This window comes from Heterocephalus glaber, unplaced genomic scaffold (assembly GCF_053883595.1).
Source record: "Heterocephalus glaber isolate CG9 unplaced genomic scaffold, H.glaber_assembly_v1.0 deba00001569, whole genome shotgun sequence".
In the NCBI taxonomy this organism is placed as follows: domain Eukaryota; kingdom Metazoa; phylum Chordata; class Mammalia; order Rodentia; family Bathyergidae; genus Heterocephalus; species Heterocephalus glaber.
In genome coordinates this window covers 3,029,374-3,054,007 of record NW_028258354.1, presented here as the reverse complement: position 1 = coordinate 3,054,007, position 24,634 = coordinate 3,029,374, and the positions used below count along the sequence as shown (strand labels likewise).

Below are 24,634 nucleotides of genomic sequence, written 5' to 3'. Positions count from 1 at the left end.
ATAAACCTATGTGGCTGTTGAGCATTTGAAATGTGGCTAGTGCACCTGAGAAGTTAAATTTTTAAATTCAAGTGAAATAGCCACAGGAATTGGGTGATACACAATGTAATCCCAGCAGTCTGGGAGGCTGAGACATGAGGACTGCAAGTTTAAACCCAGTCTAGGGAATTTAGTAACTTAGCGAGAGTCTATCTCAAAACAAAAAATAAAAAGGATGAAGGATGTAACTCAGTGTAGAGGCTCTAGGTTCAATCCATAGTACTGCTAAATGAATAAATTATTGAATGAATGAATGAAGCCACAACTGGATATGGTGGTGCATACCTATAATTCCAGCTACTCAGGAGGCTGAGGCAGGAGGATCACAAGTTTTGAGGCTAGACTGGGAACTTTAGCAAGCTCTTGTCTGAAAATAAAACATTAAAAAAGGGCTAGGGATCTGACTCAGTGATGGAGTACTTGCCTGGCATCCAGGAGACCCTGAGTTCAACCTCAGTAACCCCCCTCAGAAAAAGGAAATGAAAAATTAAGCAGCCATATATGTGTAATGCTACTGTTGTGGGTACATAGTAATAATACCATATTATTTAGGATAAAATGTACAATGCTTTGACTTTCAAGTAGGAATTGAAGTAGCACAGAAAGCTTCATCTAGTATTAGTTCTTCCCCTTTTCCCACTACTGGGGATTAAACCAATGGTCTCATGAATGCTTGGCGAGCACTCTACCACTGAGCTACGTCCCCAGCCCTAGTTCTTCTTATTTTTGCTGCCATTTACTGATGTCTTGGTGACTTGACCACATTCCTTGAAGATTTTGACACCTGAGTCCCCTGAGGTCTCCTGCAAACCCAGATGGCTTCAGAGCTCATGCAGGTAGCCCAGCCAGCACCTTGGTTCCTTGTCCTATTCAACCCCATCCAAGCACCTCCATGTTGCCCTCTTCACTTATTCCCATAACAATCTGTACTAACATAGTCCCAGGCAAGCTGTGCTGAAATCTCAGGCCTGGTCTCTGATTACAACATCTTAGCCCTCCAGTTCTTGCTATCTCTTGCTTCCTGGAAGCCTGGTCTTTAGGTCAGTTGAGAGTTCCAGCTCCTTAACTCCATTCTTTCCTCATCTACTGCCCACCTCCATCCCTCCACTTCTCTTCCTCACCAGTCTCAGTTCCACAGTGCTTCACCTCAGCCCCTCAGCCATATGGCCTCTTTTAATTAATTAATTAATTTTGGTACTGGGGATTGAACTTGACCCTTGTGAGGCAGGTGGCAGCACCACTGAGCTAAATCCCTGGCCCTAGTTTATTAATCTAAACTGGTGTCCTGGCTTCAGACTTACTTTTTCAGTCCATCTTCCACTCTGCAGCTAGGGTGATTGCTCTGCTAAATCGTATCATATTACTTTCCTGGTTAAATTCTCTAATACTCTCCATTGCCAATTATCACTTGTTCCCAGAAGGAACCAAGCTTCCACAGGTATCCATGCTTTTGCATGTGCTTCTTGCTGGCTCAATTCTCTCCTTGTTCTTTGCTTGAATAGCTCCTATTCTTTTTTCAAGGTTTAGTTCAGGCATCATCTCCTACAGGAATTCTTCCCTGATCTCCTCTATTCCCTACTTAGTTAAGATACCACGCCTGTGTGTTCCCAAGCACATAAGAGCCCTGATTATCCTACAGTATCACTGTCTGCTAACTAATCTAACTTCATTTCTCAGGTGTGTTTGAGGACAGACACTCAACACCATGTCTAGCCATTGTGTATTTAGCAAGGGTATAGGTTGTCTCTTTTAGCTGCTGCATAGCAGTGTGTACAGTATGATGCTCCCCACACTCCTTGCATTTATGTTCTTGCTAAGGAAGAAAGATGTACCCATAAGATAATTAAAATTGATGCAGAGTGACATGAGATCGTCACCAACATCCAAATGGTGCTTTGTTTTTGGAACAGATCTTGGTCTAAAAAGTAGATTTACATGATGACCTGAATTCAGATACATAGAGAAAACAAAGATTCACTAAACAATATTTATCCTTCTTTGTTTGATGCCTTCTGATATTTTCTATTCTACTTTATTTTGTAATAGTGATTGTCAAGATACTGCTATGGACTGAACTGTGCCCCTCAAAAATTCATATATTGAAATTCTAACTCCCAACACCTCAGAATGTGATCTTATTTTGAGAGGTAATAAAGTTAAAATGAGGTCATTAGGAATGTGTCCTAATTCGATATGATGGTGCCCCTATGAGGAAGTCTGGCAGCAGACTGGCATACAGAGAACACCACGTGAACATGAAGGTGACAGTCTACAATCCAAGGAGAGAAGCCTGGAATAGATTCTTTCTTCATAGCTCTCAGAAGGGCTTCAGAGTCTCCAATACCATGAGTCAACTTCCTATTGTTTAAGCCACCCAGTTTGTGGTATTTTGTTACAGCTGCCCTAGCAAACTAGTATACTCACCAAATTAGTTTTATGACTCACTATTGGGTTATAGTTCACACACCATAAAGTGCTGTTTTTCTTATGCTTTCTCTCGTGTAATCCTTTTCTCTTTTTTTGGATGGTGGTGGTAGTAGTACTATGGATTGAACCCAGGGTTATCTTACTGAGCTACATCTGCAGCTCCTTTTTTATTTTTTATTTTGACATATAATCTTGCTAAGTCACTAAGTTGCCCAGGCTTGGCTCATACTTGAGATCCTCTTGCCTCCACCTCCCAAAGTGCTGGGATTATAGGCATGTGCTGCCATGCCTGGCTCTCTCATATCATTTTTACAGCCACTTGGTGGGATGGCAGGGCCTAGAGGAGGTGAGGCAACAAGGCTCCCACTTTAGGTGAGGTGTCCTTTGAAGGTCTGTGATTGCATAATCTGAAGAGTGCTTTCTTCACTTTTGTGCCCTTGGAGTCCTCACTGTAGTCTAGGCCCTGTTGAAATAGATATAAAATTGTCCTCATTTGAGGGGTTGACAAACCCAAGCCATATTTGCCTCTAAATGCTGGATTTGCCTATAAATGATATTACAGTGTCCCAATTGGTGCAGTCAATTAGAAAGGAAGACAATAAATATTATCTTGCTACCAGTACTTTTGCCTCATCTTTTACTGTCTAAAAGGAGCCAAAGTCAGGGATTGCCCTTAGTCTCCCTCTCTTCCTGTTTGTCTCTGGGAACTTGGGCATCCTGAGACCCTCAGATGACAAAGCCTGGTTTCAGCTATAGTCTGTGGATGTCTGTAGGCAGAGTGGGCACCTGGATGCACAAATACAGAATGTGTGCCCCAAGCACCCAAGCACGCCTCCATTTAAGCATTACTTGCTGAACAAGCTCCTAGACAGAGTCTCTGCTTGCTGTGTCCACCCCTGCTCTCCCTCTTCTTTCTTTCTCTGCTCTGGAGACACAATAAACCCATCAAACACACACATCTCTGCTAGGTTCTGACTTTGTGACATTCGTATCACCCCAAAATCCAGGGGAATCCTGTGTGGGATGGAGACTGCCTGCTTTCCTCATACCTGGATTATTCTGGACCATAAGAATATTGCCTTATGTTCACTATTTGTCAGGCACTGTTCTAAGCTTCCACATTTCTCATCGCATTTCATTCTCACAACCTTATCAACTCATTTGCTCCATTTTACAGATGATGAAACTAAATCACAAAGAGTAAACTGCCTAGGCTTGTGCAGTTAGCAGTGCTGGCAGGATTTGGACCCAAGCAGCCCATATTCAGAGTGCAAGAACTTTTTTTTCCCCTTAAATTCTTTTATTGGTACATTTTAGGTATATAATACGTTTACATTTATCATTGGGGGCTTGTACCTGTACACGATGTATCTTGGTTCTTATTTTTTCCCCATTACCTGTGCGTCCTTCACCCCCTCCACCCTTCCCTATTTACATAGACTTTGTTTCCATTTTTTTCTTTTCTCATAATTTTTCCTTTCCCTTCTTTCCTTTCCCCTTCCCCTCCCACCACCCCTACCCCTTTGGACCTTTTCTTCCTATTTTAAATTATCAATTATTCATTTTAATCATTTTAATTCTTATTTACACTTTCAGTTTCTCACACTAGAGAAACTATTCAGTATTTACAGATGTGTGTCCTATTTATTTCACTTAAGAGTATGGCCACAATATGCATCCATTTAGCTATAAAAGTCTCTAGTTTCTTGTTCTTTATGGCTGAGTAGTACTTCATTTTATAAAAAAAACCACATCTCCTTTATCCAGTTTCCAGTTGATGGGTACTTGGGCTGTTTCTAAGCTTTAGCTATTACAAACTGTGCAGCTATAAACATAGGTGCACATATATCGCTGTGGTATGATTCTTTTAATTCTTTTTTTTTTTTTTTTTTGGTACCAGGGATTGAACTCGGATCTTTGCCCTTGCATAGAAGGAGGTGAAACCACTGAGCTAAATCCCCGGCCCTCTTTTAATTCTTTTGGGAAGATCCCCAGCACGAGAATAGCTGGGTCAAATGGGACCTCTAGCCCCAGTTCTTTGAGGTATCTCCATAATGATATCCATAGTGGTTGCACCAGTCTACACTCCCACCAACAATGGAGTCCACACCCCCACCAGCATTTGTTATTGAATGATTTCTTGATAGAAGCCATTCTTTCTGGGGTGAGGTGGAATCTCAGTGTTGTTTTCACCTGCATTTCTCAAATGACCAGTGATACTGAGCATTTTTTCATATATTTATTTGTTGCTTTTAATTCTTTGTCTGAGAAATGTCTGTTCATTTCAGATGCCCATTTTTGAATTGGGTTTTTGAATTTAGGGGGTCTGATTTTTTTCACTTCTTTTTATATTCTAGATAGCAGTCCTTTGTCTAAGGTACAGCTGCTAAAAAATTTTTCCCCACATTGTACATTATCTCTTAGCTCTGTTGGTGGTTTCTCTTGCAGTGCAGAAACTTTTTAATAAGATGAGATCCCAGTTGTTGATTCTTTGTGCTAGTTTCTGTGCTACTGAGGTTTTGTTCATAAAGTCTTTTCCTATGCCAATGTTTTTAAGAGTTCTACCTAACTTATCTTCCAGCAATTTTAGTATTTCTGTCTTAATATTTAGATCTTTAATCCACTTTGATCTTAGTTTAGTGCATGGTGATAGGTATGGGTCTAGTTTTAATCTTTGGCAGGTTGAAATCCAGTTTTTCCAACACCATTTATTAAATAGGCTATCTTTCCTCCAATAAGGGTGGTTGGCTCCTTTGTCAAAGATGAGGTGGCTGAGTATGTCTGGAGTTGCATCTGCATCTTCTAATCTATTCCACTGATCCTTGGGTCTGTTTCTTTGCCAGTACCATGCTGTGGCTTTGTAGTATGGTTTCGAGTTGGGGATTGTGATACCCCCAGCCATGTCTCTGTTGCCTAGAATTGCTTTTGCTATTCTAGGTCTCTTCTCATTCCAAATGAATTTTTGGATTGTTTTCTCTAGTTCTGTGAAGTATATTGTTGGAATTTCAATCGACATTGCATTAATTCTACATAGTAGTTTGGGAAGTATGGGCATTTTCACTATATTGATTCTTCCTACCCAGGAACAAAGGATGTCTTTCCATTTTCTTATATCCTCCTAGATCTCCTTTTTCAGAGTCCTATAGTTTTCAGTGTAGAGGTCTTTTGCTTCCTTTGTGAGATTGATTCCTAGATATTTCATTTTTTTGGATGCTATTGTAAAAGGAATTGTTTCCCTAATTTCTCTCTCAGTGAGTCTGCTGTTTGTGCATAAGAAGGGTATTGTTTTTTGAGTGTTGACCTTGTATCCAGCTACTGTACTGAATCTGTCAATTAAGTCTAAAAGTCTTTTGGCCGAGTTTTTGGGTCTTTTATGTAAAGTATCATATCATCAGCAAATAATGACAGTTTAACTTCTTCCTTTCCTATCTTTATTCCTTTCATTTCTTTCTCTTTTCTAATTGCTGTGGCTAATGTTTCCAGAACTATATTGAACAGAAGTGGTGATAGTGGGCATCCTCATCTTGTTTCTGGTTTTAGCTTGAAAGTTTTCAGTTTATGACCATTTAGTATGATGTTGGCTGTTGGCTTTTAATAGATAGCCTTAATCAAATTGAGATAAAGACCTTCTATTCCAAATTTCAGTAGGGTTTTTATCATGAATGGGTGTTGGATTTTGTCGAATGCCTTTTCTGCATCTATTGAGATGATCATATGGTTTTTGGCCTTGACTCTGTTAATGTAGTGTATTACATTTATTGATTTACTAATGTTGAACCATCCTTTCATTCCTGGGATAAATCTGACTTGGTCAGGTCGTATGATCTTGATGACACTCTGTATTCTGTTTGCCAGTATCTTGTTGAGGATTTTTGCTTCTATGTTCCTTCTCTTTCTGGGTTGGGTCTTTCCCTGGTTTTGGAATCAAAGTAACACTTGATTCCAGGAATGAATTTGGAAGCCTTACTTCCCTTTCAATTTCCTTGATGAGTTTAAAGAGTAATGGTGATAGTTCTTCTTTAAATGTCTTGTAGAATTCAGCAGTGAAGCCATCAGGACCTGGGCTTTTCTTTGTTGGTAAATTTTTTATTACATTTTCAACTTCACTCATTGTAATTTGGGTGTTTAGAATTTCTATATCTTCTTCATTTAACTTTGGTAATTGATATGTATCTAGGAATCTGTCCATTTCTTCTGTGTTTTCCATTTTATTAGAGTACAGGTTCTCATCGCTTCTCAGCCTTTTAGCTAAGATCAAGTGAGTACAGGTTCTTGAAGTAGATATTGATGATCCTCTGGATTTCTGCTGGGTCTGTTGTGACTTCACATTTTTCGTTCTTAGTTGCATGGATTTGAGCCTTTCCTTTCCTTTTTTTGATAAGGTTGGCTAAAGGTTTATTTCTTTTATTTATTCTTTTGAAAAGCCAACTCTTTGATTCTTTAATTTTTTGTACTCTTCTCTTAGTCTCCATTGCATTGATTTCTACTCTGATCTTTATAATTTCCTCTCCTGAATGAGCTTTGGGTTTGTTGTGCTCTTCTTTTACTAGGAGCTTGAGGTTCTGCATTAGGTTATTTATCTGAGTTTTCTCTGTTTTCCTAATATGGGTATTCACTGCTATGAATTTCCTGCATAGAACTGCTTTTGTTGTATCCCATAGATTCCTGTATGTTGTACTGGCATTATCATTTACTTGTAGAAACTGTATAATTTCTTCTTTAATTTCCTCTGTGACCTATTGGTTGTTCAGGAGGGTGTTATTCAATTTCTATGTGTTTGTGGGGGGTTTGCGATTTCTTATGTTATTGATCTCCAATTTTACTGCACTATGGTCTGATAATATACAGGGGGTAACTTCAATTCTTTTACATTTACTTAGACATGTCCTATGAGCTAGCATGTGGTCTGTTTTGGAGAATGACCTCTGTGCAGCTGAAAAGAATGTGTATTCTGATTTTGTGGGGTGGAACACTCTGTAAACATCTATTAAGTCCATTTGTTCAATAGCTTGGCTCAGTTCTACAATTTCATTGTTAATTTTTTGTCTAGATCATCTGTCTATTTGTGATACAGAGGTATTGAGGTCCCCCAGTACAATTGTATTAGTGCTTATTTGGTTTTTCATGTCCATTAATATTTGTTTTGTATAGTTGGGGGCATTCATATTTGGTGCATATATATTTAGGATTGTCATCTCTTCCTCTTGGATTGTTCCCTTCATAAGGATATAGTGATGATTTTTGTCTCTCTTAATTAGTTTTGGTTTGAAATCTACTTTGCCTGAAAATAAGATTGCTATCCCTGCTTTTTTCTGGGTTCCTGTCACATGGAGAACTGTTTTCCATCCTTTTACTTTCAGTCTATGAATTTTCTTTTGAGTTAGGTGTGTTTCTTGTATACAGCATATTGCTGGATTTTGCTTCTTAATCCATTATGTCAGTCTATTTCTTTTGATTGGTGAATTGAGGCCATTAACATTGATAGTTATAGTTAATAGATATTGACTCATCCTTGCCATGATGTTTTGCTGTTATTGGCTCTTTTATTTCTTATTTTTCCCCCCTTTCCCTTTAGTATCTTACCTTGCCTGGTTGGATCCCTCTGTTGGGCCTCATGGAACTGTGACCTTCATGGTTTTTTTTTTTAGGATATTGCTTAGAATTGCTTGGCGTGCTGGTTTGATGTTCATGAAATTTCTCAGGTGTTCTTTGTCAAGGAAGTATCTAATTTCCCCATCAGTTTTGAAAGATAATTTTGCAGGATACAACATTCTAGGTTGGAAGTTATTTTCTTTTAGGGCTTGAAATACTTCACTCCAGGCTCTCCTTGATTTGAGGGTTTGTGTTGAGACATCTGCCGTGATTCTGATGGGCTTTCTTTTTAGGTGATTTGTTTCTTTTCTCTAACTGCCTATAGGATTTTGTTCTTCTGCTGGGTTTCTGGGTTCTTGACGATTGTACGACTATGTGTAGATTATTTTTATCATAACTAGTTGGAGTTCTATATGCCTCACTTATCTGTATGTTCAATTCTCCACCTCTGTCTGAGAAGTTTTCTACTAATTCTTCTATGAACAGTTTGTTTTTAATGTCAATTGTACTTTCTCCTGTTTTTTCATGGACTTCTATCAGTCTTATGTTATTCTTCTTTGTGTCATCTAGCAGCTGCTGGATTGATTTCTCATGGTCCCTTACTATTTTGAAGAGATCTCTGTTTTCATGGTCCTTAAGCACAATCCTGTCTTCTATATCTGATATTCTATCTTCAGATTCCCTTAATCTGCTCTGCATGCTTTCAATAGGGTTTTTAAATCTCCTGACTATCTGTTCGAATGTTTCATAGATTCCATTTCTTTCTTATGTTGGGCGATCATGGTTTCCATTTCTTTCTTATGCTGGGCATTCATGGCTTCCAGCATGTTTCTGAGCTCATCTATTTTGTTTTGTATCTGTTTCTGTTCTAGAGCCTCTAATCATGTCTCTCACTCTGCTCACCATCTCTGTAGTTATCTGGGAGATTCAGAGTGAAAGATCTTAATCGCTGTACTCTGCAGCTGTTACTATCCTCTGCTGACTGGTTGGACCCGCACTCGGGCGATGAGCTGAGGTGTCGGTTCACGTGGATGGGAAGGGGAGAAATCAGTTCAGACACCAGGGGGCAGCACAGGCCTAGTTTTGGCCCTTCAGCCCGCTCAGGGCGGAGAGAGAGGAGGGGAGAAAACTCCCGCAGCCTCCTCCGACACCGCCCTTTGCACACACCCGACTCGGGTTTGGAGGATTACAAATCCCCTAAGGTCCCTGGCTCTTCCCAAACTCCTACCGTAGCTAAAACTGAATGCAGAACACTCCACGAGTTAGGATGGTGACTCAGCAAGTCGCGTGTGGGGTGTGTGTGTGTGTGTGTGTGTGTGTGTGTGTGTGTGTGTGTGTAGTAGCTGGGGAAGTTGTGCTTGTGTTTGTCTCTGGGTGTGTCTCAATATTTACCCCAGATACGGTAGGAACTTCGCCAAGGCTGCGCAGCAGATTCGTGTTCAAACTTGTCCATTGGAGATCGGCAGGCAGCACTCCTGCTGGTGCTGGCTACCACTGAGGTCTGAGGAGTGGTACCCTGTGAGGAGCGGGCAAAGATGGTCTTGGGTCAAGGACCCTTGGAGGCTTCCATAATTATGAGCTGAGGGCTCCCCTCCCCCACCTGCTCCAAGCGGCTGTCACATTAGTCACGCGACCTCTAAGGCGTTCCCGCCGAGAAGGGAGGGGAATTTAGGAGTTCAGACAGCCTCGAGCTTCAAGGCTGCTTTTCAGGGTCCTCCACTGGAGGGAGCGCAGAGCCCACAGGGATTTGCTTTTCCGGATGTCCCAGAGAGCACGGTCCCTCGTGGCCCCAAACCCCTGAGAAAGTTTGAGTGTGGAAGCCAGGCAGTTTGTTGTGGCACGTCTGTGCTTGATGTGAGCAAAAGTTGACTGCTCTATTGAGGGGGATACACTAAGTGGGGATCATCTTCCTGTCCATCCTGGCTTCAAGGCTGGGAGCCCCAGCCCTGCAACCCCCTTCAAGATGTGATTCCCCACCCAGCGCAGGAAGCACACATGTTCACCCCACTTTCTTCCTCTTCCTCCTCCAGCCCACTTTCTCTTCTCTGTGTCGTCAGAGCTCCAGGGAGGGACCTGGGTAGAAGAGAAGCCGGAAACAGCAGGCTGGGCAGCCACTGCTTGCACTGGAGAGGAAGGCCAGGAGAGGATTGTGTGTGTGTGAGTGTGTGTGTGGTGGTTTTTTTGTTTGTTTTACTTTTTGGTGGTGGTGGTAGAGGGGAGTGCTAGCAGGCCAGCCCTGAACTCACTGGACAGAGCCAGGCAGTGGCCGTGAGAGAGGGAGAAGACCGCAGAGGGGTGCTGAGGTGAGGGGATGGGGGGGATGGGCTGAGTGTGGGGGGATGGGTTAGCGGGACCTCTGGGGTCCTCCCTGGGCGGGGTGGATGGTCCTCTAGACTTGTTTCAGCTAGTGTTGATAGCTAGTGGCACAGCGGGGGTTTTTGGCAGTTTCCCACCCTTAGAGAAATTAGGAGTGGGTACAGGCCTCTGCATTCCCCTCCACTGTGGGTCACTTTCTTCACCTCCCACCTCTGGGGCACGGGAAGTTGGGGGGTGGACGGGAGGGAGGGTCCCTCTATGTGTTTGGGGAGTGGCTACCTCTCCTCAGACGGTCGATGCCAGGGGCCAGTGGGCCCTCGTCAGACTCCTCTTCTGCCTCCCGCTAAAAGTTTCTGTTCAAGGGTGTGGCCGGAGGGGAGGGGGACGAGCCAGCCCTAGTAGACCTCATGGTGCCCCAGAGGAGGGGGAATTTCCCCCTCAAAGCTGCTGCACGCTTGGCTGCCATAGACGCTGAGATTTCCCAGTGGGCGGGCGGCTGGGCTGCGTGGGATTAACCCTCCTTTTGCTGACCTGGCTCCTTGCTCCCGCCGCCATCGCCACATACACACATTGGGCAACTCAGACAAGCTTTTTCGACTTTCGATCCTGTGGTCCCACAGGCAAAGGACTCGGGACTATAGGGGTGGAGGTGATGGGCTTTAGGCCCACAAGCTAGTGAATGAGGATCTTGGGCTTCGGGCTTCCCCTCCGGATTTGAGAACGCTGGTCCCGCCCCCTTGCACCGTGACCGGTCTGAAAGCGAAAGGTCCCCTTGTCCTGGCCAGATAAATCAACCCAGCTTATTATAGAGTAGGAGTAGGGAGAAATGTGGCCTCTTGATATCTGGAGAGAGAGGAGAGTTGGAAATTTGAAGCTAAGCTATGCCAGGAAGCTGTTCACTCAACAAGGTAATGTAGAGGAAGTGGGGCTGCCTGTGTCTTGGGGGGCTCCCCAATCCCCAGTAGAGTTGGGGGTCAGGGATCTGGAATATGATCATCCTGGAGATGGGAGAAAAAGAGAAGAGAGGAATGAAGTACTCCCTTGAAATTGAAATACAGATTAAACGGAGCTCCAAAAGGTGCCCCACCCCAAGCAGCTGGAGGATGATGGTTAGAGAAAGACCTGCTTGAGGATCCTGAGCAGGAAGGGGAAGGGTTCTTTCTGCCTTGGGGAGAAAAGAGCTCAGGGAAGTTGGGATTGGGGAGAGGAGGAAGAAGGTCTTGGAGTGGGAATGTTTAGATAAGGGGCCTCTGTTTTCCATCTCTTTGGGACCCCTGGGAGAAGTAAGAACCTCAAAGTGCAATAGGAGGACTTGGAATTCCTGGGCTGGGGGAGATCCAGGGAGTTTCCATCCCATCCTCACCCTTGTCTCTGGGAGAGGGACCCCTGGGAATCTATTGATTTACCCAGCCCAACTTGCAGCCGTTCACCTCCAAAATGGGGAGCAAATCTCTCTCCTGCTTCTTCATCTCTTCCTTTCCTCCTTCCTGCTTTGCTTCTCTCCTTTTGGCCTTCTATCACTTTAGCATTCTTGATCCCTCCTCTCAGCTCCTCAATGCCAGGTTGACTAATCTGTTTCTCTGGTTTCCTTCCATCTTCCTTCCATCCCCCTCTTCCTTCCATCCCCCTACTTTACTTTTTTCTCCATCTCCTTGCAGCCTCCCCCTTTTAGGGTTATGGGATTTGGAACTGGAAGGGATGCGATGTGGAGGTTAATCCCTACTCAGATTCAGAGCCTGATTTTTCCAACTCATTTGCCAAGTGGCCTTGGGCAAGTTAGGGAACTTTCCTTGAGCCAGGGGTTTCTTCATCTATAAAAGGGAACAATGATATACTTTAAAAAATGGTTGTGAGGGTCTGGGGATGTAGCTCAGTGGTAAACCACTTGGCTAGCATGCGCAAGGCCCTAGGTTTAATCCCCAGTACTGGAAGAAAATTGTGAGATTCCAATAAAATAACATACAGAATATAATACTTCCTACAGAGTAAGTGCAAAATAAATAGTAATTATTATCACTCTTCCATTTTCTTCATCATATAGCATGGTGGTTTTTCAACCACTTTATGGACCATAGAATTTTGGGAGGTTCTTCAGGGGACAGCTTTGGGATCAGGAGTTGGAGAGAGGGGAAGTAGACACAGTGGAGTTCTAGGGCTTTCACACTTGGCTTCAGCATACTCCAGTTTTACATCTTTTTTTGGGGGGGGGGGTGTTGGGAATTGAATCCAGTAAGGGGCTTCCACATGAGTTACATCTCCAGGCCTATTTTTTTTAAAAAACAGGATCTGGCTAAGTTTCTGAGTTGCCTGGGTGGGGCTTGAATTTATGATGCTTCTGCCTCGGCCACCCAGAGTGCTGAGATTAAAAGTGTGCACCACCATACCCAGCTAGTTTTATGCTTTTTATGTACAGCAGTCCCCTCTTACCCATGGTTTTTACTTTCCTCAGTTTCAGTTGTCTTCAGTAAGCCACACTATGAAAATATTAAATGGAAAATACCAGAAATAAACAATTCTGAAGTTATAAGTAACTTTTATTACAGTAGTCTTGTAATTGCTCTATTTTATGACGAGTTATTGTTATTAATTTTGTCTTGTACCTAATTTATAGGTGAAATTTTATGATAGGCACCTGTGAATAGGAAAAAGCAAGCTGGGCATGGTTTCACATGCTTGGAACCCAGCACTCCGGGAGGCTAAGGCAGAGGATGGCAAGTTTGGACCTACCCTGGGCAACTTGGTCACTTAGCAAGTCCCTATCTCAAAAATAAAAAATAAAATAGAGCTGGGGATGTAATCCAATGCAAAGGCTCTGGGTTTGATCACCAGTACTGCAAAAAACCAAAACAAAACAAAACACATAGTACATACATGGCTTGATGGTATCTGCTGTTTCTGGTCCTATCAGCAATTTTAAGTATTTATACAATGTCTTAGCATGTATCCCACCCAGGAGAGGGAGGACTACTATATTGGGATTCCACAGATTAAAAACTAAAATTGTCTGCTGCTTTAAAAAGTTGGGAAAGCTCTCCACTCATTCAGCTCTCCTATTTTATGAATGAGAAGATCAAAGCCCATAGAATGGAGGCTCTTTGCCTATAGAACCTGTGCCATTTCTAAAACTCCCCTATTCTTTCCCTACTGCACTGTGTCCCTTGTCACACTACCCCTCTGGCTACTGCTCAGTGCTTCTCACCCCCATTTCCCATATCCACTTACTATTAAAGATGTTATCTTGTCTTAGACATTGACCAAAGGTCCCAGTGGCTTGAGTTGGCCTGGCTGTGTTGATGGGGAGGTCTGTGGGAGGGCCATCTAGATGTCTGGAGATGCCCCAGAAGCTAAGCCAAGTTTCGTGGGTGCCTCTTTTTTGTTTGTTTGTTTGTTTGAGACAGGCTCTTGCTATGTAGTTCAGGCTGGCCTTGAACGTGCCAAGATCCTCCTGCCTCAGCCTTCTGTGTGGTGGGATTACAGGCATGTGCCACCACACCCACCCTGGTGCCTCTTAAAATGGCCTTGTTCCTCTTTTCCAGGCACCCTCCAAACCCCAGATCATGTCTCTGTGGAGTCTGGTCTCCAAGATGTCCCCAGAAAAACTACAGCGGCTCTATGTTGACTTTCCTCAGCACCTGAGGCATCTCTTAGGTGACTGGCTTGAGGACCAGCCATGGTGAGTTCTGCTGCCCATGTCCCTTCTTCCCCATTTTCCCTCCCTTTATATCCCCCCACCCCATGGGATTTGGAACTTGAGACCCATTACTTTACTTGTGGTGGCCTAGACTGAGCAGAGACTGACTATGCATGTAGGCTCCCAGACACTCTACCTCTCAGGAATCTGAGTCGAAGAAGAGGGAGGTCAGCACTGGGACAGAGGCATTTCTCACAGCAGCTGAAAGACTGAGGAGTGAGGGACATGAGTGACAGCTGTAGAGGACCCAGATGGTGAATGAGGAGAGGGAAGCAGGCTGGAGGATCAGGAGAGCTGAGGAAGCTCTGGCTTGAGGCCACCCCATCCTGATCTTCCCACAGGGAGTTCCTGGTCAGCTCAGATGCCTTCTGTTGCAACGTGGCAAGTGCCCTACTTTCAGCCACTGTCCAGCGCCTTCAGGCTTCTGCAGGAGAGCAGGGAGAGGGAAACACCGTCTTGCAACACATCAGCACCCTGGAGGTGGGGCAGGAGGGGAAGGGACCAGGAGAGGTGGGGATGAGGAGGAGCTGGGGTGAGCATGGGATGCTGGAAGAAAATTTGTTGGATGGTGAAGAATATTGGAAGCAAAAAGTGTTTCTGTGGTTAGCTGCTAGCTAGCATACAAATTAGATTGTAAAAGCATGCAAATGCCTAAAATTTGTGAAATCTACAGTTGTGTTGCCTTTCAGTGTTTGTGTGGATAGGAGCTTGGGGATGGGGTAGGGGGTGACATGTAACTGCCCACTGCTGTCATTTCCATAGAGCATATACCAGAGGGACCCCCTGAAGCTTGTGGCTACTTTCAGACAAATACTTCAAGGAGAAAAAAAAGCTGTTATGGAGCAGGTATCGTGATACCCCACTTCCCACCCTAATGTAACTCCTTGGGACTTTAGATTGATCCATAAGAAACTAGAAAGAATATGAAACTCAGAAAAGGCTCAGTGTCGCAGGCCTAGGATGACCAAAGGAAGTCCCTGGCATCAGAGTGAACCCCAAGCAAGTTCAGGGAAGCTTCAGATGAAAGACAGAATAATGAGGCCTGGGAAGAACAGAGCAAGGGATAAGAAGCTAATTCTTCTAGGAGAAAGGTCTTATTCCTAGAGGATTCCAAAAAGGCCAGAGAGAACAGCCAAAGGGAGAAGAGAGCCTATCTCCTTTTCTGCAGAGCAGAGAGTGAAGGCCAGCAGGGAAAGATGCGCACAGTGTTTCACCTCTTGACACCTGTCCCTCCTGTGCAGTTCCACCACCTGCCAATGCCCTTCCACTGGAAGCAAGAAGAACTCAAGTTTAACACAGCCCTGCAGAGGCTGCAGCACCGAGTTGGGGAGATCCGCCTTCTCCAAGAAGCCCTGCATCAGGGGACTGAAGCTGGACAAGGTGCACGCCTTGCCTGGAGCCCTAAGATGGTTCAGGGGAGTGTGTGGGAGGGATTTCCTTTAGATCTCGGCCTTGCCTAAACTTCCGTTCTCTCTACATACCTGATTTCTGACTCCACCCTTAGTGTCTCTGCACAGCTTGATAGATACTCCTGCCAATGGGACTGGGCCAAATGAGGTAAGTAATGGACTATGAGATGGAGACAGAGCTCAAAGTGCAGCTGGAAGAATTGGAAGTTAGACCTCAGAGAGACACAGGCAGAAAAGGGAATGGCAGGGAAATAAGAAGAGTCCTATTCTGGGAGCTGGGTGAGGAGGCAGTTTGTGACCCTGGCTCAGGCCCCTCCCTGCCCTTAGGCCCTGGGCACGCTGCTGCAGGAGACCATTAGGGAGCTGGAGATGGCTCAGACCCTAGTGCTGAAGAGGATCCAGATTTGGAAACGGCAGCAGCAGCTGGCAGGGAATGGTGCACCCTTTGAGGAGAGCCTGGCCACGCTACAGGAAAGGTTAGCTGATGGGAAAAGAGAGGGTGCTGAGGGTGGGCACCTGCTGTCCCTACTGGAGGATGCACAGGTGTGAGAGAGAAGAAGCCAGGTTGGAGGGCCTTGGAATGGGCCAAGATTCAGAGAAGCCAGTTCCAGCAGGGATGTGCCAGTTGTTCAGGTTGTATCTGTACAAATGTGCTCAGTCCAGGGGTCACAAGTAGGGGCTCATGCAACTTGTGCTTCTGTCTTCAAGCCCCTTGCTTGGGGGAACGAGGGACCTTATTCTATTTGGTCTGGTGCGTAGGGCATTTTCCAATTTTCCCTTCAGCACTAGTTATGCTGGCAGCTGTCCAGGTTACCAGGGCCCTGGGGAACAGGCAGCCTACTTTCCACAGAGAGTCTAGGAACTGAGAATGAACCTCCCATACAAAGCAGGTCCCCGAACCCTCTTCAGCTCAGGTGCCTTGCATCCACACCACTGCCCACCCCATTCCTGCACACACAATAGCCCACTTTCTCCCTGGATTTAGAGAAAAGGGGTTTGGGTCGGAGCAGACATCTAGCCTGTATCCTGTGCCCCCTGACCGCCGTCCTGGCCCCAGGTGTGAGAGCCTGGTGGACATTTATTCCCAGCTACAGCAGGAGGTAGGGGCAGCTGGTGGAGAGCTTGAACACAAGACCCAGGCAGCGCTGATTCACCGGCTGGATGAAGTCCTGCAGAGCCTCGTCACCAGGTATGCCCCGTGACCCCTAGCCTGGCCTGGAGCAGGTCCTGAAGGAGTGGGTTACAGCTGTGAGGAGAGCACCAGGACGGACCCAGCCCCTGACTTCCACTGTGTCCTCCTCGCCTCTCCCAGCTCTTTCCTGGTGGAGAAGCAGCCCCCTCAGGTTCTGAAGACTCAGACTAAGTTCCAAGCAGGAGTTCGGTTTTTGCTGGGCCTGCGATTCCTGGGTGCTCCAGCCAAGCCTCCGCTGGTCAGGGCTGACATGGTGACTGAGAAGCAGGCGAGGGAGCTGAGCATGCCCCAGGGGCCTGGGGCTGGAACGTAAGCTGAGGCTGGACTGGGGACTGGAGAAGGCTTATTGGGGTGGCGAAGCCAAGAGGAGCCAGGGGGTGCTTGGCATCATAAAAACTAGAATGTGGAAGGAACCCAGGGAGTGTGAAGACCCTGGATGGTCAAAGCAGAGGCAAAGAAGGGACGCATTCGATCTGCAATAGGGCAGAGGCATCAGGATATGGCCAAATAAGGATCTTCCCTTAAGAATCTAAGCAGGTGGGCCAGGTGTAGTGGTACATACCTGTAATCCCAGCACTCAGGAGGCTGAGGCAAGAGGATCACCATGAGTTTGAGGCCAGCCTGGGATACATAGTAAGTCCAATGCCAGGCTTTAACTAGATAGTGAGACCCTGTCTCAAAAAACAAAACAAACAAAAAAATAAACAAACAAAGAATCCAAGTGGGTGGGCATATCTGTAATCTCAGTACATGGGAAGTTGAGGCAGAAGGATCATGAGTTTGAAGGCAGGCCAGCTTGGACTATACAGTGAGACTGTCTCAAAAACAAACAACTGCTGGGGATTTAGCTCAGTGGTGCCGCAGCCTGCTTTGCAAGTGCAAGGTCCCAAGTTCAATCCCCAGTGCCAAAATAAAATAAAATATTTTGGGGCTGGGGATTTAGCTAAGTGGTTCTGCTGCCTGCCTCGAAATCACAAGGTCCTGAGTTCGATCTCTGGTACCAAAAAAAAAATCAAACCAAAAACAAAACAAAAAAACAACCAAAGAACAAGAAGAACCCCAAGCAGGGAGCTAGGGGCTGGGGAAGTCGTTTAGTGGTAGAGCACACCCTTAGCATCTGTGAGAACCTGAGTTCAATCCTCAGCACTAAAAACAAAAATTAAAAAAAAAAAACACCCCAGGGTCCCGGTGATTTAGCTCAGTGGTTCTGCCACCTGCCTCAAAAGCACAAGGTCCTGAGTTCGATCTCCAGTACCGAAAAAAAAAATCAAACTGGGACATAGAGATATAGGGCTAGGGACAATGGGGAGTCACACAATCCCCTCATGGACTGAAGCTCCTCACCAACCTGGCCCAGCTGAGAGGAGCTCCTTCACACTCTGACCCCTGGCAGAGAGAGCACCGGGGAGATCATCAACAACACAGTGCCTCTGGAGAACAGCATTCCTGGGAACTGCTGCTCTGCCCTCTTCAAGAACCTGGTGAGGGGCCCTTGGATGCAAGGGCAGAGAGAGAGGAGGCTGGGGTCCTTTGGGAGGGATGTTCTTGGGGTCCTGGGGAAACAATTTCTGCACTTACATCCTCACCCTTGCTCTGCCTCCCCCACCCCCACCCCAGCTCCTAAAGAAAATCAAGCGGTGTGAGCGGAAGGGCACTGAATCTGTCACCGAGGAGAAGTGTGCGGTTCTCTTCTCCACCAGCTTCATGCTCGGTCCCAACAAACTCCCTATCCAGCTCCAGGTGAGCCTTGGCCTCCGCCCCAGCTCGGTATGGGACCCCAAGTCTCCCTTATCCAAGCCACACACTGGGGCCCCTCCTAATTGCCCTGTACCTCGTGAGTCTGGGATTGTGCACACTACAGTCAAGGTGAGTGGGGGGCGCAAGATTATGGAGTCTTCATCCCAGGAAGAGTGTATAGCAACTAACTCTTACCAAGTACTTTTTAAAAAATTAAGTTTATTGGTACATTTTAGGTATACGATACAGTTACATTCATCATTGGGATCTTGTACCTTTACATGATGTATCTTGGTTCTTATTTTTTCCCCATTCCCCTATTATCAAGCACTTTTTACACAGCAGGGAACTGTTTACACACACACACACACACACACACACACACACACACACACTTGATTTTCCAGTAACATTAAAGAGTAGGTACTACACAGTAAGTCCCTGACTTATGAACATTCGAGTTGCAAACTTTCACAGATATGAACAGACCTCACATTTGGTTTTTATATGCTTTACATTGTATATTGTGTCAAAGGTATATAAGACTCATTGGGTTGGACTTACACACAAATCCAACTTACAAACATTCTTCCGGAACAGAACTTGTTTGTAAGTCAGGGACTTACTGTACTGTATTACTACCCTCATTTTACAGATAAGGACATTGGGACACAGAGATTTAGTAGTTTGTCCAGGTAACACATCTACTAAGAGTTGGGGCTGGTATTTGAGCCCAGAAGTCTGGCTCCACAGCATTCACTCATAGCCACTTCTCTATGTTAAAGCTCTCATTGAGCTTCAGAAAGCATTTAGTCACATGCCACGAGCTCTTTAACTCTGTTGAATGAGTCTCTTGCAAGCGCCCTCCCTAGGACACCTCTTGCTCCACTAATGAGAACACTCACTTCTTCAGGCCCTGTCTCTGCCCCTGGTGGTCATTGTCCATGGCAACCAAGACAACAATGCCAAAGCCACTATCCTCTGGGACAATGCATTCTCTGAAATGGTAAGGAAAGACCCAGAATGAGGAACAGGGTATAGGGTTGGTTCTAACATGAGGATGTGCTAGCTGGTGGGGGACAATCATATTCAAATGTGTGTGACTTTAGCTCCTTCTCCTGGGTCCAGTTTCATGCTTCTGACCTCTTTTCATCCCAGTCTTAACAGCTGTCATGCTATAGTACCAGAGGCTACTATAGCGAAAGCACCCTGTTTGTGAGCCAGCTCAGGAGACAGTGCTGGGATGGGCAGGTCAGCAAGATGGGAAGGATGAAGTTGGCTGAGGAAGCCTGGTAGTGATAGTCTGAGGGGCTCTCTCCTCCCCCCAGGATCGTGTGCCCTTTGTGGTGGTTGAGCGGGTGCCTTGGGAGAAGATGTGTGAAACTCTGAATCTCAAGTTCATGGCTGAGGTGGGGACCAACCGGGGACTGCTCCCAGAGCACTTCCTCTTCCTGGCCCAGAAGATCTTCAATGACAACAGCCTTAGCATGGAGACCTTCCAGCACCGTTGTGTGTCCTGGTCACAGTTTAACAAGGTTACGCCTCTTCACTTTGGACCTCCCACCCTCAAGCTCTTCATCCTCAGGGCATTCAAAGCCTCCCCGGCCTTACACAGGAACAGACCACTGAGATTTTCACAGAGGCCTGTCATGCCCATCAAGAAGGCCTTTGTCATGGCCCGAGCAGGAAAATCCCTGTACTTTGGGGGTCACCCCAGAGGTTGTATTCTTTGGTGACCCTTAGGTTTTGGTCTGGGGTCCTTTATCCTTCCCCTACCAGTAACTTGCATGACTCATCCAGATGGTTTGTAAACAGAGCTTGCTTTAAAAAACTGATCTTGACCCATTAGAAAATAGTTCCTATTGCAGAAACTGGTAAAGCCCACAGGTATTTGTGCTGTGATACTGCTACCATGTGCTGACAGCTTACTATATGCAGGCACAGTGTTTCACATTTTATGGATGTTATCTCAATCCTCCCAACCTTCCTTTGAGGTAGATACTATTTTAATCTCCATTTGACAGATGAGGAACCTATGGTTAGATGAGTTAAGTAGTTTGTCCAAGGTTTCATTACAGGTAAGTGGCATGGCTACGATGGAATCCCTTACCTGACTCTTGCTTTTTCTTTTTCCCTTCTGTGCTGGGATTGAACCCAGGGCCTTGTGCCTGCTAAACAAGTGCTGTACCACTGAGCTACATCTGCCTCCTTTTTTGTTTATTTTGAGACAGAGTATCACTAACTTGCCAAGTCTGGCCTCAAAGTTGTGATTCTCCTGCTTCAGTCTCCCAAGTAACTAGAATTACATCATGGTGCCTTGCCTGACTCTATTGTATTTTACTGTCTTCAAAATGAGGTGCTTCAAAATGAGGATTGAGTCAGTTACAAGAACATGAGAAGGGGGCCAGGGATGTAGCTCAGTGGCACTTCACCTGCCTTGTAAGTGCAAGGTCCTGAGTTTGATCCCTGGTACCGGAAAAAAAAAAAAAGAACATGAGAAGGAGTTCTAGTATCTTGGTTGACACCCAGCTGGGTAAACAGAGCCATGTATTCCACTCTTAAAAAAAAAGGAAGAAGGAGAAATCCATGTGACCAGAGGATGTGTTAGCAAAAGGAGCAGGACAATTACAGCTGGGAAGTCAATTTCCTCTGAATTCATTTCTGCCAGGCCTCATTAGAGACGAGGTTAGCATGCACAGTGGTTGTGAGGGTCTCCAGTACCACATTGCCTGGGCTTACATTCCAGCTCTGCCTCTCACCAGCTTTTTGAACTTGGACAAGTCATTTGACCTTAATCAATTTCTATAAGATAGAATTATGGGGGCCAGAGATTTAGCTCAGTGGTTCTGTCACCTGCCTTGCAAGCGCAAGGACCCAAGTTTGATCCCCGGTGCTGAAAAAAAAAAAAAAAAAAAGAATTATGATAGTACCTTCCTCCATAGCCTTGTAAAGATCAAATAATACATAGAAAGGTTTGGAATAGCGCCTGGCACATGCGGTGAGTGTCAGCCCTGTGAGTCTGATTAGGGGGTGGCACAGCCCAGTGGTTGCCCTAACCAGGTCCCAGCTCTACTCACCCTGCTCACCCCAGGTCTCCCAACTACCCCTTAGGAGATCCTGCTGGGCCGGGGCTTCACCTTTTGGCAGTGGTTCGATGGTGTCCTAGACCTCACCAAACGCTGTCTCCGGAGCTACTGGTCAGACCGGTGAGTCCCTCCCTGCCCCAGGTGGATTGAGCAACTGAACCTCTGGCTCCTTGTCCACACTCAGTGCCCACACCCTGTCCTTTTCATCCTGGCCAGGCTGATCATCGGCTTCATTAGCAAACAGTATGTCACTAACCTCCTTCTCAATGAGCCCGATGGAACCTTCCTGCTCCGCTTCAGTGACTCTGAGATTGGAGGCATCACCATTGCTCATGTCATCAGGGGACAGGATGGTGAGGCCACCTCAGCCAGTCTTTTGCCTCAGTGCCTCTATTCTCTCAAGTTTCTTCTGGGAAGGAAATGTTCTGGCCTTCCTTTTTGCCAACTTGGTCTTCAGGAAGTTCTTCCTTAGGTCCAACTTCTCTACTTCCATTTTCTAAATTCCATCTCTCACTGAGCTCATGGCAGTGAAGACTAGTGAGTCTCCCTCTCTCAATAGCCCACCTTTCAGTCTGTTCTCTCTTGCCTTGGTGGATTGAAAATGGGGCTTGTTGTATGCTGGGAAGGGGAGGTCTAGACAGAAGAGACCCAGGGTCTTGTTCCTTTCATAGGTTCACCACAGATAGAGAACATCCAGCCATTCTCTGCCAAAGACTTGTCCATTCGTTCACTGGGGGACAGAATACGGGATCTTGCTCAGCTCAAAAACCTCTACCCCAAGAAACCCAAAGATGAGGCTTTCCGGAGTCACTATAAGCGTGAGCTAGTGCTGGAAGCTCTGATTCCTTCCTGTTGCGCACCTCTACCCAGCTCCCTGCCACACCCTTCTCCCTGCCTGCCTGCTGTGTGTCATCCCTGACTTCCCTTCCCAATTTTTTTTTTTTGGTACTGGGGATCGAACTTGGGACTTTGCGCTTGCGCAGCAGGTGGTGGAACCACTGAGCTAAATCCCCGACCCTCCCTCCCCATTTTTGTAACTCCTCTGCTACCTGCCCATCAGCCCTTCCTCCAACCTTTCTAGCTCCCTTCCTTCCTAACCTAGAGCACTTCATGGCTATCCCTTCCTTCTTTCCCACAATAGCTGAACAGATGGGTAAGGATGGCAGGGGTTATGTCCCAGCTACTATCAAGATGACTGTAGAAAGGTGAGTGTGGTGGTGTGGATGGCAAGTGGGGTCTGGGGGCTGGTGCTTACATACAGAAAGGAGTGGCAGCCTCAGTTCTGCCTGTAATCCTTTGTTACATGTGCTTCTTTCTCTTCTCCAGGGACCAGCCCCTTCCCACCCCAGAGCCCCAGATGCCTACCATGATGCCCTCTTATGATCTTGGAATGACCCCTGATCCCTCCGTGAGCATGCAGCTCAGCCAAGACAGGATGTGAGGAAGGACAGGAACCAGAGTGGTCTGTGCAGACAGGCCTTTGGGATGGGCATCTGGGAGAGCTGGTGTTGAGGGCCAAAGCAGGGAATTTTCTTTTCTGTGAAAGGGATTCCCGTTCCCAAGGTTTGGTGCCCAGGGGAACAGATGACATGAAGGTGTCTACTTTCTTTCCCCAGGCCCCCGTTGTACCCTCAACATTCTCATCCCATCCCACCGTATCAAGGCCTCCCCCAAGAAGAGTCGGTCAATGTGCTACCAGCCTTCCAGGAGTAAGTCAGAACTTTGGGGGTTGGAGTGGGGACAGCATTTTACTGCAAGGTGGGGTACTGACATCTGCTAGGAAAGGCTCTTCTGTGGGAAGAGGCAGCATGTGTTAATGCCGTTTCTTCTTCTCTGTAGTAGGGGGTAAGAGCCAGGTTTCATGGGTTCAAATTCCAGCTCTGCTACTTGCTGACTTTGGGCATATTATTTAACTTCTGATGGCTCATCTGTAAAATGAGGCATAATAATACTAACAATACCTACCTCGTGGGATTATTGTGAAGGGTAAATGAGTTCATAATATTGTTGGGCCTTTATTCCCAGGACTCTGGGAGGCTGAGGTGGGAGGATCACAAGTTTTGAGCCCAGCCTGGCAACTTAGCTTGTGGGACCTTGTCTCAAAAAAGTGGGGTTGGGGGTAGGTATACCACTCAGTGTAAAGGGCTTAAGTTCAATTTCCATTACTGCCCCAAAAAATATTCATAGTATGTCTAGAGCTAAGCACCATGCCTGGATCATAGCAAGAGCTATATTACTATTTTCTGTCCTATCTCTGAAGTCCACTGTCACTTATCTGCTATGTCATTTATTTACTTCTTCATTGCTGTTCTGGGGATTAAATTCAGGGACTTATACATGCCAACCACTGGCTCCATCTCTGACAGGAAACCCCAGCTGCTGGGGTTTTTTGTGTGTTTTATGGCAGGAATCAAACTCAGGACCTTGTGCTTGCCAGGCACTGAGCTAAATCCCCAGCTGCTGTGTTGATTTCTGTTTTGGCCCAGACATTTTTCTTTCCCAAGTAACACTTATAAACTCTTAGTCGAGGCACAGCATCTGCCTTCCCAGAAGCTGGGGTAGAGATGAGGACTGGGGATATTACAGATACAGAAGTTCAGAGTCCAAAGAAACACGATATGGCTAATCCATCCTCCCCCACCCTCATTTTATGGGTGAGATGACTATGCCCAGAGTACAGAAATGGCCTGCCCAATGCCATGCGGTCCAAGAACAGCTAAGTCAGGACAGGGTGCTGCAGCCCGAGTCCTCACTCAGGGGACTTGACTGTAATGCCCTGGCTTTGCTCAGGCTTCACTCCTTTGATTGTTTCCTCCTTCCTACTTCCAGGCCTCACCTGCAGATGCCCCCACCGCTGAGCCAGATAAGTCTGCCCTTTGACCAGCCTCACCCACAGTGAGTGAAAACCCCTCCTAACCCCTGATTCCCATTCTTTCCTGGCCTCACCCCCTCCCTCATTTCCTTTTCTGGTCACGGGCAGGGGCCTGCTGCCGTGTCAGCCTCAGGAGCATGCTGTAGACGTGACCATGGATGAAGACAGCTGCCTAAACCAGCCAGTGGGAAGGTACCACCAGGGCACTTGGTGAGTGTCGGCCTTGGAGTGGAAGCCAGCTGGGAGCTGGGGGAGTGGGTGCTGTGCATACTT

At 46.1% G+C, this 24,634-nt stretch overlaps 1 protein-coding gene across 6 annotated transcripts in view; it reads left to right on the top strand.

Moving 5' to 3' along the window:
- The window catches only part of Stat6 (signal transducer and activator of transcription 6), a 36,130-nt gene that overhangs the window by 10,163 nt on the left and 1,333 nt on the right, over window positions 1-24,634 (top strand). The window contains exons 1-21 of one of the 6 annotated variants that reach the window (XM_004861262.4): window positions 10,076-10,215; window positions 13,911-14,047; window positions 14,407-14,545; window positions 14,828-14,911; window positions 15,307-15,445; window positions 15,570-15,622; window positions 15,802-15,950; window positions 16,532-16,663; window positions 16,787-16,975; window positions 18,060-18,147; window positions 18,284-18,406; window positions 19,317-19,409; window positions 19,732-19,938; window positions 21,515-21,609; window positions 21,706-21,842; window positions 22,161-22,307; window positions 22,631-22,694; window positions 22,816-22,926; window positions 23,106-23,198; window positions 24,319-24,384; window positions 24,470-24,571. In XM_004861262.4, the coding sequence (XP_004861319.1) occupies window positions 13,932-14,047; window positions 14,407-14,545; window positions 14,828-14,911; window positions 15,307-15,445; window positions 15,570-15,622; window positions 15,802-15,950; window positions 16,532-16,663; window positions 16,787-16,975; window positions 18,060-18,147; window positions 18,284-18,406; window positions 19,317-19,409; window positions 19,732-19,938; window positions 21,515-21,609; window positions 21,706-21,842; window positions 22,161-22,307; window positions 22,631-22,694; window positions 22,816-22,926; window positions 23,106-23,198; window positions 24,319-24,384; window positions 24,470-24,571 (2,327 nt within the window). In that variant the 5' untranslated portion in view covers window positions 10,076-10,215; window positions 13,911-13,931. Of the gene's footprint in view, window positions 1-10,075; window positions 10,362-10,669; window positions 11,283-13,910; window positions 14,048-14,406; window positions 14,546-14,827; window positions 14,912-15,306; window positions 15,446-15,569; window positions 15,623-15,801; window positions 15,951-16,531; window positions 16,664-16,786; window positions 16,976-18,059; window positions 18,148-18,283; window positions 18,407-19,316; window positions 19,410-19,731; window positions 19,939-21,514; window positions 21,610-21,705; window positions 21,843-22,160; window positions 22,308-22,630; window positions 22,695-22,815; window positions 22,927-23,105; window positions 23,199-24,318; window positions 24,385-24,469; window positions 24,572-24,634 lie in introns of those variants that run through there. The other 5 variants (XM_004861261.4, XM_004861260.4, XM_013078261.3 and 2 more) reach the window with 5 other exon arrangements.